General features: G+C 41.7%; 1 protein-coding gene across 1 annotated transcript in view; it reads left to right on the forward strand.

Moving 5' to 3' along the window:
• The first annotated feature begins 23,640 nt into the window (after positions 1-23,640).
• The window catches only part of RYR3 (ryanodine receptor 3), a 368,605-nt gene continuing 365,414 nt past the window's right edge, over positions 23,641-26,831 (forward strand). The window contains exon 1 of the mRNA XM_047863199.1: positions 23,641-23,742. Within this exon, the coding sequence (XP_047719155.1) occupies positions 23,641-23,742 (102 nt within the window). The remainder of the gene's footprint in view (positions 23,743-26,831) is intronic.

The raw sequence follows: 26,831 nt of genomic DNA on the forward strand, positions 1-26,831 counted from the left end.
AATGAATGAGAGTAGTCTTTATCTTTTCCTGTGTTCTTATGTGGTTTTATTTATTTAGATTATTGAAGTATAATTGATAATGTTAGGTTCAGGTATACAGTACAGTGATTTGGTAATTCTGTGCATTACTCAATGCTCACCACGATAAGTGGAGCCACTATTTGTTTCATGCAATGTTCCCTATGCTATACTTTGAATCTCTGTGGCTTATTTTATAACTGGAAGTTTGGGCCTCTTAATCCACTTGATTTCACCAATCCCCCCACGTGGCTCCCCTCTGGCAACTACCAGTTTTCCATATGTAAGGGTCTGTTTTTTAGTTTGTTCATTTGTTTTTTAGATTTCACGTGTAAGTGAAATTATATGGTTTTGTCATTCGTTGTCTGACTTATTTCATTTAGCATAACACCCTCTAGGTCCATCCATATTGTTGCACACGGAAAGATCTCACAGTTTTTTATGGCCGAGTGATATTCCTGTGTGTGTGTGTTTGTGTGTCTGTGTCTGAGGTTGGACTAGCTCAGTGGTTCTCAATCAGGGGTGGTTTTACCCACCAGGGGACAGTTGGCAATGTCTGGAGAGGGTTTTCGTTGTTGCAATGGGCATGTTGGTAGTGCTACTGGCATCTGCTGTAGAAGCAGGAGAAGCTGGTGAACATCCTACAACACACAGGACAGCCCTGATAACAAAGAATTATCTGATCCTAAATATCGTTCATGAGGACTTTAAAACGTGTAGGTATCAAAGTGATTCTCCAACATAGGCTCTCCATGAATCTTTTGGGTTTCTTTTTAAATATTCTAAAATTCCAGGTTCCATCCCTATTAGATTCTGTTTCAAATTGGCAGAGCCCTAAAATCTGAATTTTTCAACATGCAGATGAATGTGATGTAGATGGTCCATGAAATTCACCTTGAGAAGTACTGAATAGACCTAGTGAGAGCATTTTATTTTATTTTTTTGTTAATGTTTATTTAAAAAATTTTTTTTCCCCATCGTTTATTTATTTTTGGGACAGAGAGAGACAGAGCATGAATGGGAGAGGGGCAGAGAGAGAGGGAGACACAGAATCAGAAACAGGCTCCAGGCTCTGAGCTGTCAGCCCAGAGCCCGACGCGGGGCTCGAACTCCCAGACCGCGAGATCGTGACCTGGCTGAAGTCGGACGCTTAACCGACTACGCCACCCAGGCGCCCCTGTTAATGTTTATTTTTGAGAGAGAGAGAGAGAGAGAGAGAGAGAGAGAGAGAGAGAGCGCGCGCGCGCGCGCATGAGTAGTGGGGGAGGGGCAGAGAGAGAGAGGGAGACACAGAATCCAAAGCAGGCTCCAGGCTCTGAGCTGTGCCCACAGAGCTTGACATGGGGCTCGAACCCATCAACCATGAGATCATAACCTGAGCTGAAGTCGGTTGCTTAACCGACAGAGCCACCCAGGCGCCCCCTAGTGAGAGCATTTTAATAAATGCAATTTACCAAGTACATAGAAGGCAAAAAAGGAAAGGAAGTTAGGAGAGCTGCAAACAAACAAACAAGTGCCCAGAGCTCTGAATTCAGGGGCAGGCCGACTTGTCCCTGGCTTGTTCTGCTGGTGGTAACAAGGATTTCTCAAGTTACTTGCCCTTGTGTAGCAGTGGTTTCTTCCCCCTTGTTACACGTGTTGCACAGCTGAATGGTTTCTGTCATTATCAAGCACTTTGTGCTCAGCCAGCCACATCTTCAGGGTCACTTCAGTGGTGAGGGTCTGCCATCATTCTGGGCAGGCTGTGAACAAAGCTGAGTGCTATGGATTAAATTTATAGTACTCTTCACCGAATTGATTTATTGCAATCGTGCTACAGTTAGGGTTAAGAATACCTAGCAGAAATTGCACACCATTTTATTCTCTGTTTGCCACAGTGTTCATTCTGGCTTTCTGACCATCTGTTTCAGCAATGGCATTAGCAAATGTCATTTGGACCGAAAATCCATTGGTAGGGATCATCTTTGTATAAAAGGTGTTTTGACTAGTACTTCTGTAGCACTTAAAAATTTCCAGGAACATAGCAAATGATTTAATTTGTACAAAAAACTGATGAGTAGGTGCCATTACTATATTTTTTAGGTGAGGAAATAGAGGCAAAGGGAGAGAATTAATTTTCCGATGGTCACACAAGCTCATACAAATGGAAACTCAAACCCACACATTTTGTTGGTTCCTGAGCCCATGCTCTCAGCCACTTGACCAAACCAGCTCTCTCATATCTTCTCAAAACTCTGTAATCATAGAATTAATTTTTCAAAAATGCCTTGCTATAGAAGTTCATTGTTTAAAGACTTTTGCTTTTGGGGCACTTGGGTGGCTCAGTTGGTTGAGCATCTGACTCTTGGCTTTGGGTAAGGTCATGATCTCCTGGTTCATGGGTTGTGAGCTCCACGTCAGGCTCTGTGCTGACAGGGCAGAGCCTGCTTGGGATTCTTTATCTTTTCTCTCTCTCTCTCTCTCTCTCTCTCTCTCTCTCTCTCTCTCTCTCTGTCTCTCCCCTGCTCACAGTCACTCTCTCTCTCTCTTTCTGTCAAAAATAAATAAACCTAAAAAACATAAAGACTTCCTCTGCCTTTGACCGCGCTGCTTTATACATTAGTGCTTTCATTGCTTCTAAAACTTCTTTTTTTTAGTTTCAAAGGAGAATTAGATTTAAGGATTTCAGTGTGAGATGGTGTTCTGTGATGCTTCTGACTGAACTAAATAGGGCAGTGAGTTTACAAAGAAGTGACATTTGATAATAGTGATGCTGATAAGAAAGACAATTAGCACCAGAGGTTATAACCACCTGACTATATCAGCAGGTTGCACATGGCTTGGAAATGTCATATTTTACTTATTTCCTTTTCTTAAGGCAAATAGGTTTTAGACGGAAGTTTCAACCATAGTAATAATTTATCTGGAGGTCACGTATCCACTATCTGTGGACATTTAAAATGTAATAATTGGTAATCTAATAATAAGCAAAAGCCTCTGAACAGGCAAAATAGATGTCACAAAGCCAGAACACTAAATTCACATATTTATTGACTGAAAAGGGCCATAATCAAAGTGTATTTGTCCTTAAGTCAAAATTGTTCTGATTGCTTTGGTAGTTAGGATTTCTAGACCACAGCACATTAGAAGGTGGGAGAAAGGAGGGGAATTACAAGCTGTGTAAACAAAAGCAAAATATTTCTAGTTGACAGCTAGAAAATGAACCAAACTCTGTAAGTCAGAAAAATTCAAAGGGTGATGCCCTTGAGCTGTTAAAATAGGCCACCAGACACATTAAGGGCACAAAATAATAATTTAACTTGATTACAGTGAGCCTTTGTTATTAACAGTGGGCTAAATTATGTTCAGTATGGGCTGTTTAACAAAGCAAAAGTTTATAATTGACTTAAAAAGATATTAACCCATTTTTTTCCCCTGAGAAATTAGATAGAGACCAGCTCCTGATGATGATGAGACCATATCACATCAAAAGTGTTACTTACCTAAAGTGGGAAAGAAGGTTTTGACATTAAGAGGAGTAATTGTCTGTCAAGTCCTTTATTGTTTTTAGAAGACCTGGAGACCCCAGACTCTGGAATTGATGGAGCAGACACAAAAGAAACATGTCCAGCTTACTCGTTCATTCAGGAATTCACTGCATATGCCTCAACCATCTGCACACAGTAGTGGGATACTCTTAATTATATTTTCCTTAGGATTCCTTTTTTTTTCCTGCCTTCATTTAGCTCCTGTTATCATCTTTGGTGATTTCAGCATCTGTGTTGACAGTTCACCTGGGGTTCCACATAGGACAGCTTGAAAGATCTGTTCCATCCAACACACGACAGTTCCTGGAGGAGGCCCCCATCATATGCAATTGAGTTATGTTATACCCTGTGGGTTATATTGCAGTGATGATTGCAAGGTGCCCGGTGTGCCTGAAATGAATTTGAGGACTTTGTGGTTACCACTTCTTGAAATTAAATTTTTAGTCTGGAGAACCAACTTGGGATTCACAATAATAAAAATCTGGTGGGAGTTGTGTTCTATTTCATGAGCTACTAATGGGGTCTCTGCTCAAATCTGAGTCCAGGAGGCAATCACAGACTCAGTATAGACAGCTAAGTGACACTGATTATTTGGCCATGTGAGCGGGAAGCTTGTTAGAACAGGAAGTTTTCTTAGCAGCCGCCCCTCAAATTAGCCCATCTGCATTTTAATTTGCTTTGTGAAAATCAGAAAAATTAAAAGTGATTCTTATTTTGCTAATTGCAATTTCAGAGCACTAGGAGAATACCTCATTATGCCGGGTTCAGTGTGAAACAGCCATGGTCCCCACTCCGAGGTCACGTTTGTTTGGGGACTACTTACAGAGCGCTGGCCATGTGCAGAGTGTGGTAGGAGGTAGAGGGATGAAGACACCCCCCTGCCCTCACGGAGCTCACTTTGCAATGGGGAAGAGCCAAACGAGAAGGCACATGCATAGATGGACTGTGGCAGGTGCTCTGAAATACTGTTGGTGGGGGAGAGAGGGTAAAGGGGAGGGAGTCTCAGCACTTCGGTTCCAGCCACATACCCAAGCAGTGGGTGAGCCAGCCACATGCAGGAGCTAGCAGAAGAGCCTTACGGGCAGAGAGAAGGGTCGGTTCAGAAGCCCTGAAAAGAGGAAAGGCTTGTCACTTTCAAGGACATAAGGCCAGTGTGTGTGTGTCCCAGTGAATGACAGTTGAGGTAGAGATGAAGGCAGTGGATGGCTCACGTTGGGCCTTGGAGAACAAGACAAGGGGTTTCCAGTTTTTCTCAGAATAAATCCAGAGTCTTGAAGGGTGGTTAGCAGAGAAGAGGGATGATCTTTTATGTCTTGAAAGGATTCCATTTGACTGCTGAGATGTCAACCAGGCTGGAGAGCAGAAGGGAGCAGGGAGGTGAATGAAGAAGCTGTTGACATGGTCAGAGCAGAGGTGGGAGAGCTTGGGCCTGAGTGGGCAGCGAGGGTGCCGTGACATGGGAAGACAGGGTGTGTTTGGAGGTGGCAGCGATAGGAGCTTCTGAGGGACTGATAGAGGGGTGAGGGGAAGGTGGAATCAAGAATGAACTTTGGAGGGGTACCTGGGTGGCTCAGTCAGTTAAGCATCTGACTTGGGCTCAGGTCAGGATCTCACAGTTAGTGGGTTCGAGCCCTGTGTTGGGCTCTGTGCTGTCACCTCAGAGCCTGGAGCCTGCTTCAGATTCTGTTTCCCTCTCTTTCTGCCCCTCCCCCACTCACGCTCACTCGCGCTCTCTCTCTCTCAACCTCTCTCTCTCGCAAAAATAAACATTAAAAATTTTTTTTAAAAAAATAAACCTTGCATAAAGAGGATTAAGAGTATATTTATGAAGTGTGCTGAGTAACGTAGAGAGTTAGGGAATCACTATATTGTCACATGAAACGAATATAGCACCGTTAATTATGCCCCAATTAAAAAAACTAGTATTAGGTTTGAGGTTTGAACAACTGGGTGAATGGTGTTATTTGCAGTATTGACAAAGAAAGTAAGAAATGAAAAGGTTAGTCTTTGGCCTATTCACATTGAAATGCTTATTAGCCATCTGAGGAGAGAAATACATCTTATTTTTCCTGATTGAAGTCCCCTCTAGGGAAGGTAGCAGACACGTGGTGGGCCTAGGGTTTAGTAAACATCATAAAGTACAGAGACCCTGCCTCTGTCTTTCGGTCTCAGATAATGTGAATTCCCGTCTTTGCTTATCTCATTTCGCCACAAGAATAAATACACACATACACACACACATGCACGTGCACACAGACAGGAAAGCCCTTTTGAGACTTAAGAAATTCAAGGGAAGAATTCAATGAGTATTGTCTTGATACGAGTTAAAAATCAACTTCATCCGTATTTGGTACTGGGATACTGGATTTATACATTTCACAGCCAAAGAAGAAATTTGGTGTATTTTTTGTGCTGTCATAAATAACATTATAAAGTGTTTTAAGTTATATAATGAAGATGAGCCTTGAGATTCTGAAGGTTCTAGGGCCATGAAGCACCTTATTAGGAGATGTTGTAGATGTGTTTCCCTTAAGCCCACTCTGAGGAGTGGCTTCAGTGTTGTTGTCCAGAGTAGGGTTTTTAGTGGAGCTAGTTTCTCAATATTCTCACTCGTAATTATTTTCTGTGTGAGAGCTTTCTAGAATGTGAACTAATAATATTTTTCTGGAATCTGGAGAAAAATGCCTTTAATTTCTATTGGCCTCACTAACTTCTGTTTTCCTGACTTGTTCAAATTCGTGTTCTCATGAGGACTGGGCGAAAGAGATTGGAGTAAAAAAAAAAAATTCTTTTTAAATTTAGGACCTAAGAAAACTCAAGCATTTCTCTCCCAGATATGGAAGCTTTATAATAAAGGCCAATGTCACTTTATATGGGTGGAAATTGGTGTAAAGGTAGACATACTATGTTTGTATTAGTTTGCTACGGCTGTTGTAACAAAGGACTACTGACCCAGGTAGCTCAAAGAAAGTAAGTTACTTTCTCATGGCTTGCAGGCTGGGGCTTTGAGATCAAAATGTCACCAGGGTTGGTTTCTAATGAGGTCTCTCTCCTTGGCTTATAGATGACTGTCTTCATCCAGTGCCTTCACATGACTTCTGCTCTGTGCTTGTCTGTGTCCTGATCTCCTCCTCTTAATAAGGAGACGAGTCATATTAGATTGAGGGCCAACCTAATGACCCCATATTTAACCTCAGTAACCCCTTTAAAGGTTCTTTCTCGTAGTGACATTCTGAGGTACTGGGGGTCAAGACTTAAACATGAATTTGGGGGGAACACGATTAAGCTCATCAAAGTATTTCAGTCATATTAACCCCCCCCCCAAACTCTAATGTGGAAGCTTCCAGCCTTTCTTTTAGTATCTTAATGTTGTTAACCACTGTTGACTCCCCTCCATCACACCCACCCCCTGTACTGGTGCATAGGTCTTGTGGTACATCCCCATGCCTCCTGTCCTGCCCTCCCTCTGATCTTCCACACAGCATCAGAGAGATCGGATCCCCAATCTCAATGTTCCTTTACTATTTGACATCCTTTAGTGGTGTCCCATTTTCTAGGAGATAAGATTTAAATTCTGTGGGATGGTCTTTTGTGTTCTAATCCCCACTGTTCCCTATTCCTCCCAGATTTGCTTCCTAAGTGCCAATCATGAAGTATTGATGCTTTTCAAAGATGTCTGGTTCCACATAGACTTCTTTGCCAGGACCGCCCTTCCCTGTCTAACTCACTTTGGAGATGGCAAGTTGTGCGGTGCCTTCGTGACTCTGCTTTGCTGCCTCCTGCTCTGAGAAAGCTTTTCTGCTCCGTCTCCAACAAATGGAGTCGATCACACTCTTTAATTCACCTTATTTCACTTCTCACCCTGTACCATGGTTCTTTACTTTCGTCTCTAACTTTGACTAGAATGAGAGAAATGAGGTCAAGAACGGTGTTTTTTAACTTTGTACTCTGGTGTTTAGCCTAGCACGTAGTGAGTGCTCAATAAATGAGATGAAGGATACATAGATGTTAATACTAGCTTGCAAACAACTTACATATTTTACGTACCATCAGTATAGGTAATCTGTTCATTACTTGGAACTTGATACTATTTTAAATTCCCATATTCTTATTAGCTTCACACAGAGAACCCCCTGAGTTCATCCAACCAGTAGCCACTAGGGTGACTAGGTGATGATAACAGGGTACAAATGATCAGTAGTCTTCAGAACTGGAACTGAATATCCTGTTAATTGTAGGTCAGATGCACTATCGTTGCCTGCAAGGACTTCCCTCTCCATCCCATGCCCATTTACAAGGGGCTTTCTTCAGAGCAATATTAGGCTCTTGGACTCCTTAAGACATCAAGGTTATATTTTGTGGGGCTTTCTGATCAATGCAGACAATCAAAAGTAAAGCTGCATTGTCCAATATGGTAGTTACTGGCTGTATGTAGGTATTTAAATTTAAATGAACTAAAATAAAATTAAGAAGTCAGTTCCTCAGGCTAACCACATTTCAAGTACTCAGTAGCCACACATGTCTCCTGGTTGCTGTATTGAACACAGATTATAGAACACTACCGTCATCACAGAAAGTTCTTTTGTTCAACATGGCTCTAAAGCTCAGATCACAACTTTCTGTTATTTACTTCAGTAGATAATAATCATAATAAGTACTGTTTAGTATGCACTCACCATGAGTTATACTCTCTATAAAATCTCACTTTGAGTATGTGGAAGCAAAGGCTCAGTGAATTAAGTTACTTGCTCAAGATCCCCAAATTAAAAAGTATCAAAGGTAAGGTAATTATGCAAATATGTTTTATTTCATTTTATTTTTTTTAGAGAAATTACTAACTTAATTGATGAAAATTGTCCTGCATTATAGTTTCAACTTGGATATCTTTGACAGAGGAATTAAATAGGACAGAGCTAATCCTGTGAAGAGGTTGTATCTCCTCCTAAGCTGGTTTCAGGTTCCTGCCTCCCATCTTCTCTTGGTTCCCATTGCCTGGAGGTAGCTGAATCTTCCACGGAGGGACTCTCTGGCTGTGGGCACCGCCTCTCAGGGAAGCAGAATTCTTCCCAGCTGCTAACCACAGGAGAAAGTGGAGCCAGTTTTCTATCCTGACATTTCTTTTAGAAGGAAAGGTTTGAATTCTAGCATTGCCTTTTGCCCCTCCTCCTTTTCCTTACCAAGTCGTGTTTAATTGGGACTAAGAATAGATAAGACTCAACAGCAGACCCTTCCCTCTAGGCAACCCGGTGCACCATTGAAAAGATGCACCGGTTGAGCACGAAAAGAACCTTGAAAGACTTAAGGAGGCCAATCTTTTATTCATGTTTCTAGGTGAGTTATAAAACATCCTGACCAGGGGAGACTATTGTAGACTTTCTAGAGGAAGAGATGAATATTTTTGAAGAAGGGAACAAAGAAGGAACATTGCAAGTGAGATTTGAAAGTGGCTGAACAGTGATGAAATAAGGAATTTACATAAAATTCTGGTCACAGATAAGTATTTCCACAATGATAAAGTAATGAGGGATCTTTTGCCGAGAGAGCAAAGGTGAGGTTTATCTAGAAATCAAAACACAATTTTTTGTGTGTGTTCTTACTGCCCCAGTGTAGTTAGACTTTTAAAGTAAAGCAAAGAAGAGAGTAAGGGAGCCAAGGTCTTGAAGAAGCTGATTCTGGGCCTCATTAGTTGACAGAGGTGATGACACTTTTGTGACAGACCAGAGCCTGAGGACAAAGGGCTTTATCTTGGTTGCCCATTCCAGTTGATGGCAGGTGGCTGCCTGGAGTGTGAGGAGAGAAACACAAGGATGGATGATCCACACCTCCCACAGGTCCAGAAAGGGAAGTGGTGGGGGCACCTGGGTGGCTCAGTCACATCACATCCAACTCTTGATTTTGACTCAGGTGATGATCTCACGGTTTTTGAGTTCGAGTCCTGCATTGGGCTCCATGCTGCCAGTGCAGAGCCTGCTTGGGATTCTCTCTCTCTCTCTCTCTCTCTCTCTCTCTCTCTCTCTCTCTCTCTCTCTCTCTTTCTGAAATAAACTTTTAAAAAAGGGGGGAGGAGGTAATAGTGGTACAGATGTCAGGTATTTGTGACTCCAGGGCCTGACATGAATATCCTGAAGCATTTCAGTGCTCAAAACTTGTAATTTAGAGTAATGAGTTACCTGTTGATGTGTAATAAAGTACCCCAAACTTAGTGGTTTCAAACATCGGTTATGATCTCCCAATTTCTGTGGGTCAAGAATCTGGATGCAGCTTAGTGGAGTTTGCTGGTTCAGGGTCTCTCTCAAGCTGAATCGAGGTGTCATCAGGGGCTGTAGTCATTTCAGTGTTGGACTGAGGGAGGATCACTTCCAAGGTAACTGACCTGGCTGTTAGCAGTGACTGGCCCTTGTGAACTGTTGGCAACAGATAGCGGTTCCTGACCACATGGATCTCTCTATATGGGGCAGCTGGTGTCCACCAGAAAGAGCAAGGGAGGATGCATAACACGGAAGCTCCAGTCTCTTCGTGACCTAATCTTGAAAGTGACATCACACTGGGTTTTGCTGTATTCTTTTTGTCAGAATGAGGCCACTAGTTCTCGCCATGTTCAGGGGGCAGTCAGGGATTATACAGGGGTGTGAATCACTAGAGGCCATTGGAGGGATTGTCTGTGGCATAATGTACCATGAATGGGGGAAGGTTATTGAACACATGACAGAAATACATTTGTTTTCTTGGTAACCTATTTCAAATGTAGCAGTGCCATGTGTTGTAAAAATAACTCCCATGCCCTAATGAAACCTGGAAGAATCTCGACAGTTTCCTGAGGTTTAATCAGATTGCTTTTTGTGATAACACTGGAAGCATGGACGTTTTGACTGTGTGTGTAGGAGTAGATCCGTAACTCCAGGGCTCAAATCTTCGTTCCAAAGACTGGCTGTTCATGCTGGAATGAAGGGAAGGTATTCAGCCAGAGGGAAGCATCAAGACAAATTCTGGGAGGAGAGTGACAAAAGGGAGTTGAGGAAATGGAACAGGTTCTGAATGAGGTGGGAGAACATCCAGAAGTATGTTTAAAACTATTTTGAATTTTTGCTTGGGGCAGTTCTACCGGTCGCTCCTAGGGAGCAAATTATCCACAAATTAGTCATTTCCTTCCTCTCAATCCATATTCCACTGCCCTTATTGTGATTGAAGCATGGAGACCCAGAGAGAAGATAAGGCTGCAGCCCTGAGCTAGTTCTGTGGACATCTTAGCAGGAACACTCTTCAAAGGGAAGAATTCCAGGGGCATCACTTGCCGTGCCCCCACCCAAGCAGAGGCTAGTGAGTTCAGGTGTCTGATCACGAATCTGAGATTCTGAGATGCCCTTCTGCACAAAGAGCACGTCCTGGTAAATAATTAGTTCTTGAGTCCATTGGCTGTACTTGATTTGGGAAAACAAGAGCCTGATCGCGAGTTTATAATGCATAATTGATTCCTAAGGCTAGATCGGAGGCAGAGATGGGAGGGACTGGATGCCACCAAGCCCCAAGTCACGTTTGCTGTGGCTATGCAGGCAGCAAAAACACTCCATCTCCTGCCCTCGTCTCAGGCTGCCCCATGTCAAATGTTTCTGCGGATCAGTTTACAGAGCCCGGGGTGCTGAGACAGAACCGTGGGGAGCAGGGTGGCATTGTCTACTGTGGACAGAGCTCTCGTCCTCCCTAGTCTTTGTTTGAATACAGCATCCACTTACGGACTACATGTATAGTCTTTATTCAGACTGCTGAGCCTGCAGGATCCTTATCTCTGCAGAAGCACTCAGTCCAGGCTCCCTGATTGTCCTGCCAAGCAGAAATTTGGGTCATGCCCAGTTCACATGCACGTGTAGATGGCAGGAAGGAAAAGGATTCCAGAACGCATGCTCTGAACCACAGGAAACAGCAGTACTCAGCATCTCCTACTCCAGTCCTTCTTACTGCCCCAAGATAGAAGGCCTACTTAGTGACTCTCCAGCTTACAGCCTCCAGTACCTATTCCCATCCCCTCTGATGTTTGCAGTGGTCTCCAAAACAAGCAGAAATAAGATGCCCTGTGGCTCTTATTGGAGACACATGGAGGTGGCTGAAAGTAAAGAGGTGACTTTTCCCCTCCATCCATTCCAGCAGAACCTAATTCTGATTTCGTCTCCACCACTGTGTGACTTTGGATAAATGGCGTATGCTTTGAGCCTTCTTGGTTTCTCATCTGTAATATGCATATGAGTTTATTGTCAGTATTGAATGACTTAGTATTTATAAAGTGCCTGACATAGAACTGGTACATATTAGACACGCAGCAAATAGGGCTTCATTTTTTTTTTGCCCCAGCAGATAGCAATGGCCATCAGTCATTACCTGTATTTAGTCTTGCACCCTCTCCTCCTCTTGCTTCCTCCCCACCCTCATATACCAGCCCATTTGCCTGGTAGAGGCTTTAATATATAAACTGAATGGAGAGAGTGCCCACTGGCTGCATAGCTCTGTTGGAAGTTGTCAGGATTGTCAGAAAAGAGGAGCCAACATTAAAAAAAAAAAAAAAAAAGAAAAACACTAGAGAAAAATGCACTGCACGTCAGATTTGTTGAGGTGGACAAGCAGGTTATGTTAACTGCAGGATTATTAATGCATCTGCAGCATCTGCAGGGGCCTGCCAGCTTTTGGATGGAAGCGTTGAGAAGATCTAGAAGCCAGAGGTCAAGTGTGGAGAGGAACTGGAGGTGACACAGCAAGCATGATAGGGCTGGGAAAACTGGGAGATTAAAAAATAAAGGCCAAGATTTGGGATCATCAGTATTTGTTATGATTGTACTATTTCACAGTTCATAGAATGCATGTACATGCACGATTGTGTTACTTCCAATAGCAGTCTCTGACTTGGACATTATTAACTTCGTTTTGTAAATAAGGCCCATAAAAGGAAGGATTTACCCAAAGCTGTGCAGCCAGTGAGGAATCTAATTAGTACTCACTGGGGACTTTGGAATTTGTTTTTGGTTCCTCTTCTGTTAAATAGCCACCACAGACTTAGGCTGTCCAGGGCGCTCAATGTCTGGTGGAAGGACAGGAAAGGACCTCTACTCCAGCAACCAACTAGAACTTGAGAGATGGGCAGAAGTTGGGGTCCTAGCTCATATTTATTTGCCTATTTCCCAGTACTAGAACTGGTTTCAAATAATGGGAAAGATCCAGCCTTTAGGTGGAGTAAATAGGCAGGCTTGTTTGTGGGGTATGGGTCGGGGCAGAAGGTAAATGGAACAGTCTGTGTCTTTTCATTTGGGTCAGTCTTCTTGATCACCCAGCATGTTGATAATTTATTAAAGGACAGAAATGAGACATTTTCCTTTAACTTAAACCTTCCAAAAGTAGGGCTGATAGAATGGGTTTGGGTTAGTAATCTGTTGGAATTTTATATTGTTTAGGTTTAAAGGAGCATCTCATTAGTCACAAAAGCAACTAACATCACCCCCCGCCCCCCATTGAATCAGCTCAAGTTCTCTTTCTAAATCATAGCTGTAACTTTGGAGACATCAATGAAATATGTGAAGATCAAACAATTCTATTGTTACAAGGAAACATAAGCAAGTGAATGCTGATTATTCTTAAAGGGCTTCTTAAATAATAGTATTTTGTTAATATTATAGTTATCTAGTGAATGTTATGTGCAACTATGGTTTCAGGGATTTTGTATTTACTAACTCATTTAACCTCAAACAATGTATAAAAAAAATATTACTGTTCCCATTTCACAAGCAAAAAAAAAAAAAATTTGAGGCAAGAAGTTAATAAAGCTTGTCAAAGACTACATAGCTAGATGCAGAGACAAGATTCCAACCCAGCCCATCTGATTTCAGAAACTGGTACTCTTCACCACTCTTCTGGAATCGATTCATATGAAAATTGAAATAGTGAAATCAATCAATGCACAAGACAGACTTGAAAAAAAACTTAATGCTTTAACCATAATTACATAAAAACCTCCAGCAATGGGTTAGTGCCAATAGAGGTTTTATCTTTCCAAATGTGTAACTTGTAAGATAAAATCTCCATTGTAGCAAAGCCAACAGCACTCTAACTCTTCTTCCCCCCTCTTCGAAGACTCCAGTGAGGTTGGCTGCTATTGAACCAACATTCTTAGGGGCTGCGACTTAAATTGTGGGTTATAGCTTCAAAAGAGAATATACTGAAGCAACAAGTTGTATTTCTAAGCTCTACATAAACTAAAACCTTTATTAGAACATCCATTTGTCAACTCAGATTGAGGCCTAAGAAGGTTAAGTCTCCCCTTAAAGCAAGATTTACAGAAAAACAAATCTTAACTATGATTTAGATAGCTTTTAGGCATTCTTTATCCATTTATAGCTGATCCTTGCCCGGATGCAGCTGATTCCATAAGATTTTTCCAGCTTTGCTAGTGGTTACCTTTAGCTATTTGGGCACTTTTATATATTGCTCCTCTAGAGCAATCTCCCCATGAAAATTCTGGCATGGCATGTGGTAGAAAGAGACAACATCTGCTTCCATAATTGCCTGGGTGAGAAAGTTCTCCATAGCTATTGCTTGACCATAAAACAAAAGTCTACAGTGGGACACAGGACATCTCTGTAGGTTTTATGCAAAAAGGGCCCAAGTGGTATAGTATAAAGAGTAGCAATTTAGCTTCCCTAAAAATAAATATCTTATGCAGATGTTGACTAAGCCGTCATACCACAAATGCCATTGTACTTGGAAAACGAGCAGGTGCTGTTGCATTGTCTTTGTGTTCTGCAATAGTGAACACACGGGTTTCAGTTCATGACCTTTTTAATCAGAAAAAAAGAAATGTTGTCTCTAAAGGAAGTATTAGCCTCAGAGGAGCAAACATAGGATGAACCCAGACTACACAACAAATGGTTAACCCTTTGACTCAGTCGGAGAAGAACAGTGAGTCAGACACAGACTTCCCTTTTCACCGGGTCCTTTCTGAGGATCCACACTTAAATGACTGGCTCATTTTGAAATGGGAGTTGCTGGGTTCATGTCAGGCTGAGACTTGGCGGGGGGGGGGGGGGGGGGGGGGGGGATGGTGCAGAGAGGAGAGTGGAATTAACCCTGAAAATTGGCAAATGCTCAAAATCTGAACAGGCCTAGTGAGAATTGGACTGGAGGCCAGAGAAAATCCCCCTTGGTCTATTCCCTCAGTTCTTTCTGAGGTTGAAAGTTCAGCTGGCAAAGAACTAAGAAGATACTGGAGTACTGGAAAACATGGCTCCCAACATCAAGGAGCTTCCAGTCAAGAGAAGACTTGAAGGCTAAGAAACAGGAGTTATGTGGTTGCTGAGAACTCTCAAATCAAATTATCCAGAGGTTATTGAAGCACTTGCTGGTAAGACTTTGTTTAAGCCAGCCTGTTACTTCTTTACTTGTAAAGTTGGCCTTTTTTTCCCACCTGCTTTCCCATCCATTGTCCTGGCATAACAAATAAAGACTAGGAAGTGGTGACTATACTTGTATAACACACCGAGTTTAACTTAAAATCCTGGGCCAGCTAAGCTCAGCCATCCACTGAGAAGGCATTTCCTGGGTACCCCCTAGGTGCAAGGTTTTGCTCTAGGCACACAGATGGATCGGACATATAGTCTCCATCTTCAGGAATCTTATAACCAGCAGAGGGAGGCAGACAAAACTACAATTGGGGTACAGGCTAGTAAATGTAGTGCCAGAGGCATGCAAGGAGTACTATGGAAGCATAGAGGGATAAGGGAGAGCTTTCCAGAGGAGATGACATGTGTGATGTCTTAGAAAATGAGGAGTGTGATAGAGCAAGGCACTCTAGGCCAACTAAAGGCTCAGACGTCAGTGTAAAACATGGTCCATGAGCAGGTAGCTCCAGGGGGCTGAAGTTTAGTGTTTGGGTGAAGGTTGGTGAGGGAAGGTAGGAACCAAGACTATAGAGAAGAGGGCAGATGGGGGGGGGGTGGGCCTTGAACTCCACAGAATCTGAAAGTTCTGGAGAGACCACTGGAGAGCTTTAAGGAACGGAGTGAACTGCTCAGAGCTCTTCTGGGGATGTCACTCTGAAAGCATGGAGGGTTAATGGAGAAGAGTGGCACAGAAGTCCAAGTGTGCTAAGTAAGCTACTATAGTAATCCTAGGGGTATGAACTGAGGCAAGAGCAGTGGAAATAGGAGGGAAGAAAAGAAAATTCTGAGTGGATATAGAAGGGAGAGGAACTGTGGATGGCTTCAAGGCTTCTGCCAGCGGGTGTGTGGGTGAATAATGGCACCTGTCCCCCATGCAGGGAATGCAGAAGGAATAAGTCTGAGAAAGGAGAGATAGCAAGATGAGTTTTAGATAGATTGCAGTGTGTCAGGGACATCCAAACAGAGGTGATGACCAGCAGCCATCATTTTAACATAGGGGACTGGTCTCAGGAAAGACTGAGGAGTCACCAGTGAAAGAGGTATGGGTTGAAACCGATGAGTTGGATACAGTCACTTGGTGAATACTCTGAGCAGAGCAGAGGCCTGAGGACAGAGTCTGAGGACTGCCAACTCACAAGTCTTATGGGGGGCTGAATGACAGGTGAGAATATTGGACATCAGCTGGGCATGTGATGCCTTAGAAGCCCGAAGAGAAGATTGTTACCAGAAAAATGAAGAGATTCATGATATCCATTACCACACAAAGAGGTCAAGAAAGACAAGGTCGGAACATATTCCCTAGATATGACAAATTGGAGGTTGCTGGTGACCTAAAGTGAAAGCAGTTGGCTGCAGGAGCAGAGATAATATCATGCATCATTGATCAAATGGATGAACCCTTGTCACATTGTCACACGGACAGACCCCAAGAATCCTGGGTATTGGTTCTAGAGAAAAGTAATAGGCAAAGCTATTTACCTTGTTAAAGAGCAGCAGAAATACTTTACTGCCTGTTTATTTGCACATAATGCCATGCTAAACAGTAGAAGGAGAATTAAACACAGTTTATGCATTCATGGAGCTCAAGCTCTTTAGTGCACAAGTATCAAGACTCTCACATTGGGTAAATTGACCAAAAATAATCTTTTTTTAAATGGCTATTTCCATAGAGCGTGTTCTTACAGAATTCTAATCACAAGATCCTTTCAACATCCCAGAGAAGATTGTTCTGTATTCTGTTTGTAAAGAAGCTATAATCCAATCTTGATAATTTATGGTGGTGGTTAACCCTTGGTTTTCTTAAGTTCTTTCTCATAGCTCATTTCAATTTCTGCTGCTATATTTTTAGGGCTGGCCTGTCCCATTCCGACTTCAGTGGATAACAGATGGTTGCCATCTTCCATATATCAGCCCTTCTCATATTTGCAGATGAATAATAAATTTCCTTTCTGCTCGGAACTCCCCAGGCTAGTTAGCTCTGATAAGGCCTAAAGAATTGATCTTGCAGAATACAAGAGGATTTCCTCATTAGTGGACAGACTGTTGATAAGCAGAGCAGGCAAGCACATGACAGAGGAGGTTTTTAATGAGAAAGAGAACTGTGGAAAATACTAGTACATCATTTAGTTGGCTTTTATGGTATTTTTTGGTGCTTTACGTGTGAATTTCTGCCCTGATAAGGAGAGGGGTTTGAACTTCTGTCTTGATGTTTCCATGGATGAATTCCCAAGAGGTTTGGATTCAGTCACTCCCAAAGTGCTTTTCCCCCAAACTTTCTGTGATTCCATGTAGACCATTTTTCCTTCCCTTATCTTGGTTCAGAGGTATATTTTGCACAGGAGAACCTGATAATGGCAAGGCAGGAAGAGTGAGGTCATGAACCCTTGCTTTGGATTTTGCTGGTAGAGGTGGATACTGCTTTTAGTTATTGCTAGTGTGAACTGCTCTGTATGGTTTTAGTGAAGGCTGACTCAGAAATCATCAAAGCCACAATTAGGTGCAACTGTAGGATAAAATACAGGCCTTTCTGTATCATCGATCTGCTTTATACAAAAGGAACAGATACTGATGTTTAATTCTAAATTGACTCAGGTTACAACCTAAAGTTGTAAAAGGTAAGGCTCTTAATCCCGGAAGCCATAAACGTTACATAGTGACTCAAATTTTGCTTGTGTTCCACACATGGGTGACTACCTATAGATTAGCATGATTTCAAAATTTTATTTGGAATACGTTTACTTGTAAGTCACATGAGTTATTTAACATTGTGGGATACCAACCATACACATTGCCCACATTTTGGAAAGAAGACTACAGTTGCTTTCCCGGTTTCCAGCTAGAACATCTGTCCCAAGGATAAAGTCAGATTGAAACATAAGAACTTTGGGGCATTGTTTAGGGGTTCTGACTCCTCCCATTGAGAAGGAAATGTACTATTGTAGAGATGGAAAGACTGATTTCCCACCACGATCTGCTTCTCCACAGCTATGAAAAGGTCCCTTGTACATTTTGAGACCTCTTTGTCCTGGCTGTGAAGCACTTCATGGAACATGAAAAGTGTTTCTCATTCAAAATAGCTTTACATGCTGTTCTTTGAAGTTACCAGAAAGTCATTCAGCCTTGTCATAAAAAGGTTTGGGAGTGGGCTGGAGAAAGGAAAGGAAGGACCCACAAGTACTCTAACATAGGTAGTGCTGGGTACATCGAGAATACTCAATAACTTACTAATTGGCTAGTTTTGTGTTTTAAACTCAGATTCCCTAATTTTAGAGAAGTCTGTAAGATAATAGTTTTTCTTGGTGATTGATTTATAGCTGATAGATTGTCTTCTTAGTCCCTGTATTCAAATCCCACAAGGCAATATTATAAAGGCCTAGAGAAAAAAAAAAAAAAAGAAAAAAGAATTGTGCCATGTTCTAGAGGAGCACACCTAGTGAGGGACCCACAGATTGTAGCCTTTGGTGATTGGAGGGTCTTGGATCAGCAGTGACTTAGTCTTTGGATCCTTGATTAAAAGAAAACGAGAACCACAACAATTGATCGTTCCCCACTTACTTACCCTCTGTTATATCTAAAACTCCATTCTTTTCTCTTGTGATTCCAGACCTGTATCAGAGTGTGTGTCAGCCTCCTCTGGCCCCCCAGCTATCCCCTCTGCCTGGAGTCTGTGGCAAGTCTCCATCTTCACTGTGCATCAGTCACCCAGAGAGACCTTCCATACCTGCACCCAGCACCCTTCCCTACAGATTCCCATCATTTGGACTAGAGTAGGACTCAGGAATCAGTATATTTTATAAGTGCTTCATATGATTCTTGTGTCATATATGGTTGAATCCCACTGCTTTACAGCAGAGTTAGATTTGTTTTTTTTTTTCCTGTAGACTCCTCAAAATGAGAGATACCCAGGAAAAAATGGTAACATAAAAATGAGTTGTTTCCTCCTTTCTTTCTCACCAAGCCCAGCAGAACTTTGTATCTTGGATATCTGGGGCTTCCTTTTGCCCTGAAGTGATCTAACACTTACTTCCCAAAGTCTCTTGGAGGTGAAAATCTGGGTGGTCCTAGTTGGGGATGGGCCCTGAGGGTTGGACAGGATGAGGCTAAGAGACCAAACCTAGGGAAGTCTTATTTCAGAGGCAGCAGGGAAGGGCATTATAGGGGGCTTCATAGGTAGCAGAGATCTGCAACCCTGTTCATATACTCGTACACAGGAGATGGTAGGATGATGAACGTCAAGATGCTGGAGCTGAAACACCAAGATCTTGGGGACCACAGTCTCTGTGGCTAAGAAGGGTAAAAAGTAGAAGATACCTGCCATCAAATGGACCACACATGCTTGGATAATGAGCATATTAATAGCCATCTTGATGGGCTTGAAGACCAGCTGCTTTACTCCAAACTTTATGGACTATATAAATCTCCTTAGATTATTATACAGACCCAAGAAGGGGAAAACTTTCCTAGCTGTGACTGGGATTGAAATGATTGTATATAGGGATTCAGAACCATTACTATATTTAGAAAAAAAGCCAACATGGAATTTTTTTCATCAAGGGATATGGAATAAATTTTAGTCTCTGTAACAATAGGAATCAAGCAATCAGGCTCAAATAGATTGACTGACCCCATCTCCTATGCTTTTAATTTTATTGAGTTTTCATTAGATTTTTAAAAAATTTTTTTTAACGTTTATTTATTTTTGAGACAGAGACAGAGCATGAACAGGGGAAGATCAGAGAGAGAGGGAGACACAGAATCTGAAACAGGCTCCAGGCTCTGAGCTGTCAGTGCAGAGCCCAATGCGGGGCTCGAACTCATATACCGTGAGATCATGACCTGAGCCGAAGTCGGACACCCAACCGACTGAGCCACCCAGGCAACCCTAGATTTTGGTTTGGCAAAGAACTCCAAGGGATTTTGATGCAGGAGGGCATTGCATTTTATAGGCCTGTTCATAGAATGAGGGGGTTCTAGGATTTTTATGACTGGGCTTAGGGGCAGCAGTGTGGTAGTGCATGGGGGTGGGGGAAGTTAGTACCTAGTGGACAGAGATACTGGTCCTGGGGCTTGAAGTTGTATTTTCACTTGACAGAAGATCAAGAAACAGATGGTATTTTATTTAAGAAAGATGCAACTACCCTTCAATTAAAGCCTTCCAGCTGTAACACCTACCCCTTTCCAGCCCCAATAAGGTGGGAAATTGAAAAAGCAGCACCGGTAAGAGGAATGGTGGCAACTATGAAGGTACTGAAATGCTTTCTTCACAAAGGAGCCTTGATACAGTGGGGGAAAACTTGGGTTTTGGAGACATACAGAACTGGATTTAAATCCTCACTTAACTAGCTTTGATGCATTTTTGTATTCCCAGGACCTGGCAGTGCATGACATATAATAGACCATAACAATGAATACTTAATAAATGAATGAATAATGGATGCCCAAAAGAAATAACTGTCTGACTCTGGGCAGTTTCTTAACCTGTGTGCCTGTGCTTAAGTGTCATCACCTGTAGAATGGGTATACTGAGAGGTAGAGGAGATTTTTGAGGATTGTATGAACTACAAAGTATATAAACCAGTGCCTGGTGGAGCTTCCTTATATTTAAGTTGTCTTCTAGCCACACACCTTCCCTAGTGCTATAGTTTCACAGATTTGTGATAGGAAGAGCATTGCTGAATTGAAATCCTGAAGTGTGGGAAATTGTTGTACACAGTAGCCAAATTTCACCTCAGATTTGACTCTGAGAAATAAAGGCTGAACCCTGCCACCAGGGGATGTGTCAAGGAGAATTCCTGTTTCGAGAAACAGGCTTTACTTGGCTTTCACAGGTCCTCTGTCTCTTCGTGAAGTGTGTCTTAGGATCTCAAACAGTGTTTGGTTTTTGTTTTTGTTTTTAATTGAAGTATAATTAACATGCAGTGTTATATTAGTTTCAGGTATACAACATGATTCAACACTTCTATTCATGACTCCATGCTTGCCATATTATAATATTATTGGCTGTATTCTCTATGCTATACCTTTCATCTTCATGACTTAGGTGCTCTGGGGATTCATACCTCTTAATCCCCTTTATTTCACTCATCCTCCCATCCACTTGCCCTCTGACAACCACCAATTTGTTCTCTGTATTTAAGTGTGGTTTTTGCTGGTTTCTTTGTTCGTTTGTGTTTTTTAGATTGTACATACACGTGAAATCGTATGGTATTTGTCTTCCTCTGACTTATTTCACTTATGACAATACCTTCTAGGTCCACCCATGTTCCTGTAAATGGCAAGATTTCATTATTTTTTATGGCTGCATAATATTCCATTGTGTAGATACACCACATATTCTTTATTCATCTATAGATGGACAATTTGGGCCTCTTCCATATCTTGGCTGTTGTAAATAATGCCGCAATAAATATAGGGGTGCATATATCTTTTTGAATCAGTGCTTTTGTTTTCTTTGGGTAAATACCCAGTAGTGGAATTCCTGGATCATAGGGTATTTCTGTTTTTAAATTTTTGAGGAGCCTCCATATTGTTTTCTAGTGACTCTACCAATTTACATTCCCATCAAGAGTGCATGGGGGTTCCTTTTTTCTCCACATCCTCACCAACACTTACCTTTACTTGTTGATTCTAGCCATTCTGAGAGGTATGAGGTAATACCTCATTGTGGTTTCGATTTTCACTTCCCTGCGGATAAGTGATGTTGAGCATATTTTCATGTGTCTGTTGGCCATCTGTATGTCTTTGGAAAACTGTCTATTCAGGTTATGTATTCATTTTTAATTGGATTATTTGATTTTTGATGTTGAGTTGTAGAAGTTCTTTATATATTTTGGATATTAACATTTTAACAGGTGTATCATTTGCAAATATCTTCTCCCAGTCGATAGACTGCCTTTTTGTTTTGTTGATGGTTTCCTTTACTGTGCAAAAGCTTTTAATTTTGATGTAGTCCCAATAGGAATTTTTGCTTTTGTTTCCCTTGCCTGAGGAGACCTCAGAGAAAATGACCTCAGAGAAAGGAGACCAGGAGAAAAATGTTGCTAAGACTGATGTCAAACTATTTCCTATGTTTTCTGCTACCAGTTTTAAGTTTCAGATCTCACATTTAGGTCTTTAATCCACTTTAATCCACTTTGAGTTTATTTTTGTATATGACGTCAGAAAATGGTCCAGTTTCATTCTTTTGCATGTAGCTGTCCAGTTTTCCCAGCATTGTTTATAGAAAAGACTGTCTTTTCCCCATTGTGTATTCTTGCCTACTTTTGACATAAATTAATTGACCATATAAGTGTAGGTATCTTTCTGACAGTGTCTGGTTTTGATTCCTGACTGTTGGGTACTCTTGGTCTACAGCTTTTTACTCAGATTTGACCCAATGTTTTGATCCACTATTTGTCCTAAACTTCATTATTTTAACTTGACGCATTTGTGACATGTTTGCCCCATATGGTAGGTATTAAGGATACAACACAAACAAGATGGAGATGAGAAGGATGTAATTCTTGGCTTCAAAACAGAAAATTTCTGTTAGGGGAATTTAGATTAGAAATCCAAGAGTTACAATGCAGAGAAGTAACTGATAGTTTCTGATAGAAACATACACTAATCATGGGACAGAAAAAATATCAGGGAGGAAAGAGAAATAGCTCAAACATCCCTGAGTTCTTGTCTCTGTCTCACTCAGATTCTTCTAGTCCTGGATTATATCATGTCTGCAAACCACTGCCATTGAAAACCCATTTGAGTCAATGTATATTACAGGATAGTCATCCACTTAGAATGGGAACTCCAGAAAGGTAGATGTGTGGCCTGGCTTCTTCATCACTGTACCCCAGTCCATGAAACAGAGTCTGACACACTAATAGGCACACAAATATTTCTTGAGTGAATTTATGACTTAATCCTGAATGGAGCTGGGAGAAATTGATGGGTTCATTTTCTCTCTCTCTCTCTATGTCTCTTTCCCTTCCTTCCTTCTTTCCTTCCTTCCTCCCTCCCTCCCTCTCTTCCTGTCTTTCTGAAAGTAGTCCTGGATAGTTCATAGGGCTTTAGCACCATTCAATTATGAAAACACTTCTTTTGCTTTTAAGTGACCTATTTTCAAAGACTTATCTATCTAAATGTCAGCCCATAAATTTCATTACAATCTACTAACTTTATCAAGCATCCTTTCTGAAAAAGGCACAGTGTTCCCTAGCTATTAGATTTTGTATGGAAATTGCTAGATGCTTTGTCGTTGCTTTTGGATTTTACAATGTCTCCAGTAAATTGGATTGATTATGCACACAAGAGTGTTTGTGTCCTTCATGTTGGCTATTTTAGTGTCATTTACTTTTGCTAAAAATCTTAAAGGGGAAAATTCCAGAAAGTAGCATAAGAAAGCATTATGCTAGTAGAAACAATCTCCCTGTTTAGTTTATTTCCCTAAACCAAAAGCAGACAGTACTGTGGCCCTCACCCCTCATCCTAGATGCTATTAGAAGATCTAACAAGTGGTGGGCTACAAGTGGGTGGGCTGTCATGGGTGAGTTGCAAGACCCAGGGAAGGTGTTATACCTCAATTCAGAAGCTGAAGATCCAAGAATCAATGATTTAAAAAAAGGAAATTTACTTAAAGAATAGATCTAATAACATAAAAATGGGGCTTATATTGCATGCTTTGTCCAGGTCTCAGTAGTGCCATGGTAGAATCAGAATTGGATGCCCTTTGCATGGTTCTCAGGTTACAGTGCTCAGACTGCATGAGGATGGAGACACAGAGCAAACTCATCAGCGTCTATAATGTAAACATGGGAAGTTGAAGTGTCCTGGTTAGATTCCCTTTTTAATACTAGGTTCAGATCAGTGTTGGTTCCAGAGACCTATACTTTCCTACAGTAACTGTATTACCAACCCTTGCTACACCTCTTAGGTTAGATGCTGAACACCATGTTTGCTTTAGTATTCTAGCTTGTTCCCATTCATATTTTACCCTGGCTGATGTGCCTAAAGAAGAAAAGAAACCAAAGAGGTAAGGGCATGCACCTGGGTATGGTCACTCACCCAGTGTGTTCTCACTGGGTGGGAGAGAAGTATTCAAAATACCAACATTGCACATAAAATTTTATAGAAAACCTCCCTGTGAAATTTCCTTGGTACCAACTAGATCATTATTTTTCTGTCCTATGAGAATAGGTAAGTGTTAATAATTGGCCATTATTTCTAGACAAACATGTCACAGGTCACTGCATTCTTCCATGTCTAATAGCAGCATGATCTGTCTGAGAGGGAATTAAATCCCCGTGTAAACCCTGGTGCCTGCTTGTCCCACTAATCAATGTAGAGAAAGGCCTCCCCCTTTGCCCTATTCCTGTAAGTTCCAGAGAGACCAACCCATGGGTGACACTGAATAGATTTTACAGTCAAGCTCCAAACTCTGCCTTCTTAGCAATGAGAAAAGTTATGAAGAGCAAGTAGAACACGCCTTCCAGTTGTTGGAGCAGAAGGGGCCCTGGAGGCTGCAGGTGACTCTTTGGATTGTCAGTCCCCAACATAAGCAAACAATTCCAGCTGAGTCTGAGGACTGTTAGATCACTTCCTATAAAGCAACAGAAGGGTGCAATGAAGTCGTAAGTTCTTGTGTCTAATATGAAACAATATGACTAGGCTGTCATTCAGTGACCATTGGAGCACCTACCATGTACTGGGCACTTTTCCAGGCACTGGAGATGCATTGAGGAGAAAAACCGTGTCTAAGAGATATGGTTCATTACATTCTAATGAAGGAGGAGACAACTAAGAAATATATATTCTTAGGTAGGCAGTGCTCGCTGGCCAAGAAGGCACATGAAGCAAGATGGGAAGCGTAGAGTGGGATTGAGGTTGTAATTATATATTGGGTAATTAGGGAAGGCCCCTCTGATGAGAAGACACTGAACAGATACCTGAAGGAAGTGAGGGTGGGAGGCCTACAGACCTCTGGGAGAAGAGCATTCTGGGCAAAGGAAAGAGCAAGCACAAAGCGTGTGAGGGAAGGTCATGCTTCAAGAGTTGGGGCTCTTCCAAAGAGGCTAGTGTGGCTGAAAATGAGCAAGCAAAGGGTGATAGAGAGGTTGTTGGAAGGTGTTAGCCCCTCATAGGCCACAGTAAGAATTCTGCCTTTTTCCTGAATAAGACAGTAAATGGCCAGAGGGTTTTGAGGAGTGGAGTGACATATCTCAGGTTTTAAAAACCTCTATCTGGGGGCAGAGAAGAGGTGTAGAGAAGAGATGGGAAACAGGAGTGGTGACTGCAATAATCATGACAAGAAATGATGGCCTGAGCCTGGTGGTCCAGTTGGATCCATCCTGAAGGTAGAATGGGTAGGATTAGTTGCTGATGTGGATGTGAGGTAAAAGAAGAAAAAAAAGGAATCAATAGGACTCCAAGATTTTTTATATATTTTTTTGAGAAGGGGGAGGGGCAGAAAGAGGGGACAGATGCTCTGAAGCAGGCTCTGTGCTGACAGTAGGGAGCCCAATGTGGGGTTTGAACTTACGAACCATGAGATCACGACTTGAGCTGGGACCAAGAGTCGGACACTCAACATACTGAACCACCTGGGCACTCTGGACTCCGATATTTTTATTTTATTTTATTTTTTACATATAGTATGTTAAAAAGGCCTTTATTTTTATACTTCAAATGCTCTAAATTAATAAAAGTAGTAATTATCCTGTTTTATTTTTTTTTTTAATTTTCAAAATGCTGAGGAGAGCACCTCATGGTAGAAATACCCCTTTGTAGTAGTTAAGAACAGCTGTCATCTAGAAAGTGCAGATATTTTTGTTGACTTTAGCTACTGATTTATTTTCTTGCCTGAGACCCTAAAAAAGAAGTTGCCATGTCCCGAGACAGACAAGACTTTGGGAAGGACATTCTCGGGGGAGATGATTAGGAGTTGGATTTTGGAGATACTAGAGCAACTGGAGATATAAGCTAGAGTTCAGAGGAGAAGTCTAAGCGGGTGGTGATATGAACTTGGGAGTCATTCATGTACTGATGGTTTTAAAAGCCATGTAATCAAATGGGATCACAAAGGAAGAGAGTGCCGGTAAAGAGGGAAACTCCAAGGAACACCCTGTGAGCCCTGCTGGTAGTGGCAGAGAGGGGAGGGCAGGATGCTAGCCCAGGAGACTGAGGATGTGCTAGTGAATAGAGGGGAAAACCAAAAGAGAGTCTACCCTATGAACCAAATGAATAAAGTATTTAAAGAAGGAAGGAAGGATAAACTATATCAACTTTCTCTCTTTGGATCCCAAGATTTCCATTTTACTGCATTTTGCAGCAATCAGTGAGTAGTAAGGAATGAGAGATGGGAACCATCCCTAATTTTTGAGAGATTGGAAAAACAATGGGGATTTTCAAAAGTGTAATCATATTACAACAAAAACAGACCACAGCAACAGAAAAACCCTAGAAGGGTTGTCTCTAGGGACACGATATAATGTCAGCTTCTGTGAGTTGGACATTGGACTAGTTAGCCTCCTCCCTCATTCTATAACCTTTAGATGCATAATTTTTAAAAAGGGATTAAAAATACTTGTATGTCTCATGGGGCCATTGTGGAAGCAGGATATCATAGTTCCTTATATATGCTCCCCACTATTTCCTTGTTGGCATTCTAGACTATACAAGTAAAGAAATGCAGAAGGATTTTTATGTGAATTTTTTATGCATCAGCAATTTTGTTAATGCTGTTGTTTTCAAACTATGTGATTTGTCCACTAAATTCACAAATAATTGTACTTTTCTACTCTGTGCCAGGCACTATGTAGGGCACTGAGGATTCATAGGGAGATGAGACATTCCTGCCTTCAAGGAGGTTAGAATCTAAGGAAGTAAATAGAGTGAT

The sequence above is a fragment of the Prionailurus viverrinus genome, chromosome B3 (assembly GCF_022837055.1).
Source record: "Prionailurus viverrinus isolate Anna chromosome B3, UM_Priviv_1.0, whole genome shotgun sequence".
Classification (NCBI taxonomy): Eukaryota; Metazoa; Chordata; class Mammalia; order Carnivora; family Felidae; genus Prionailurus; species Prionailurus viverrinus.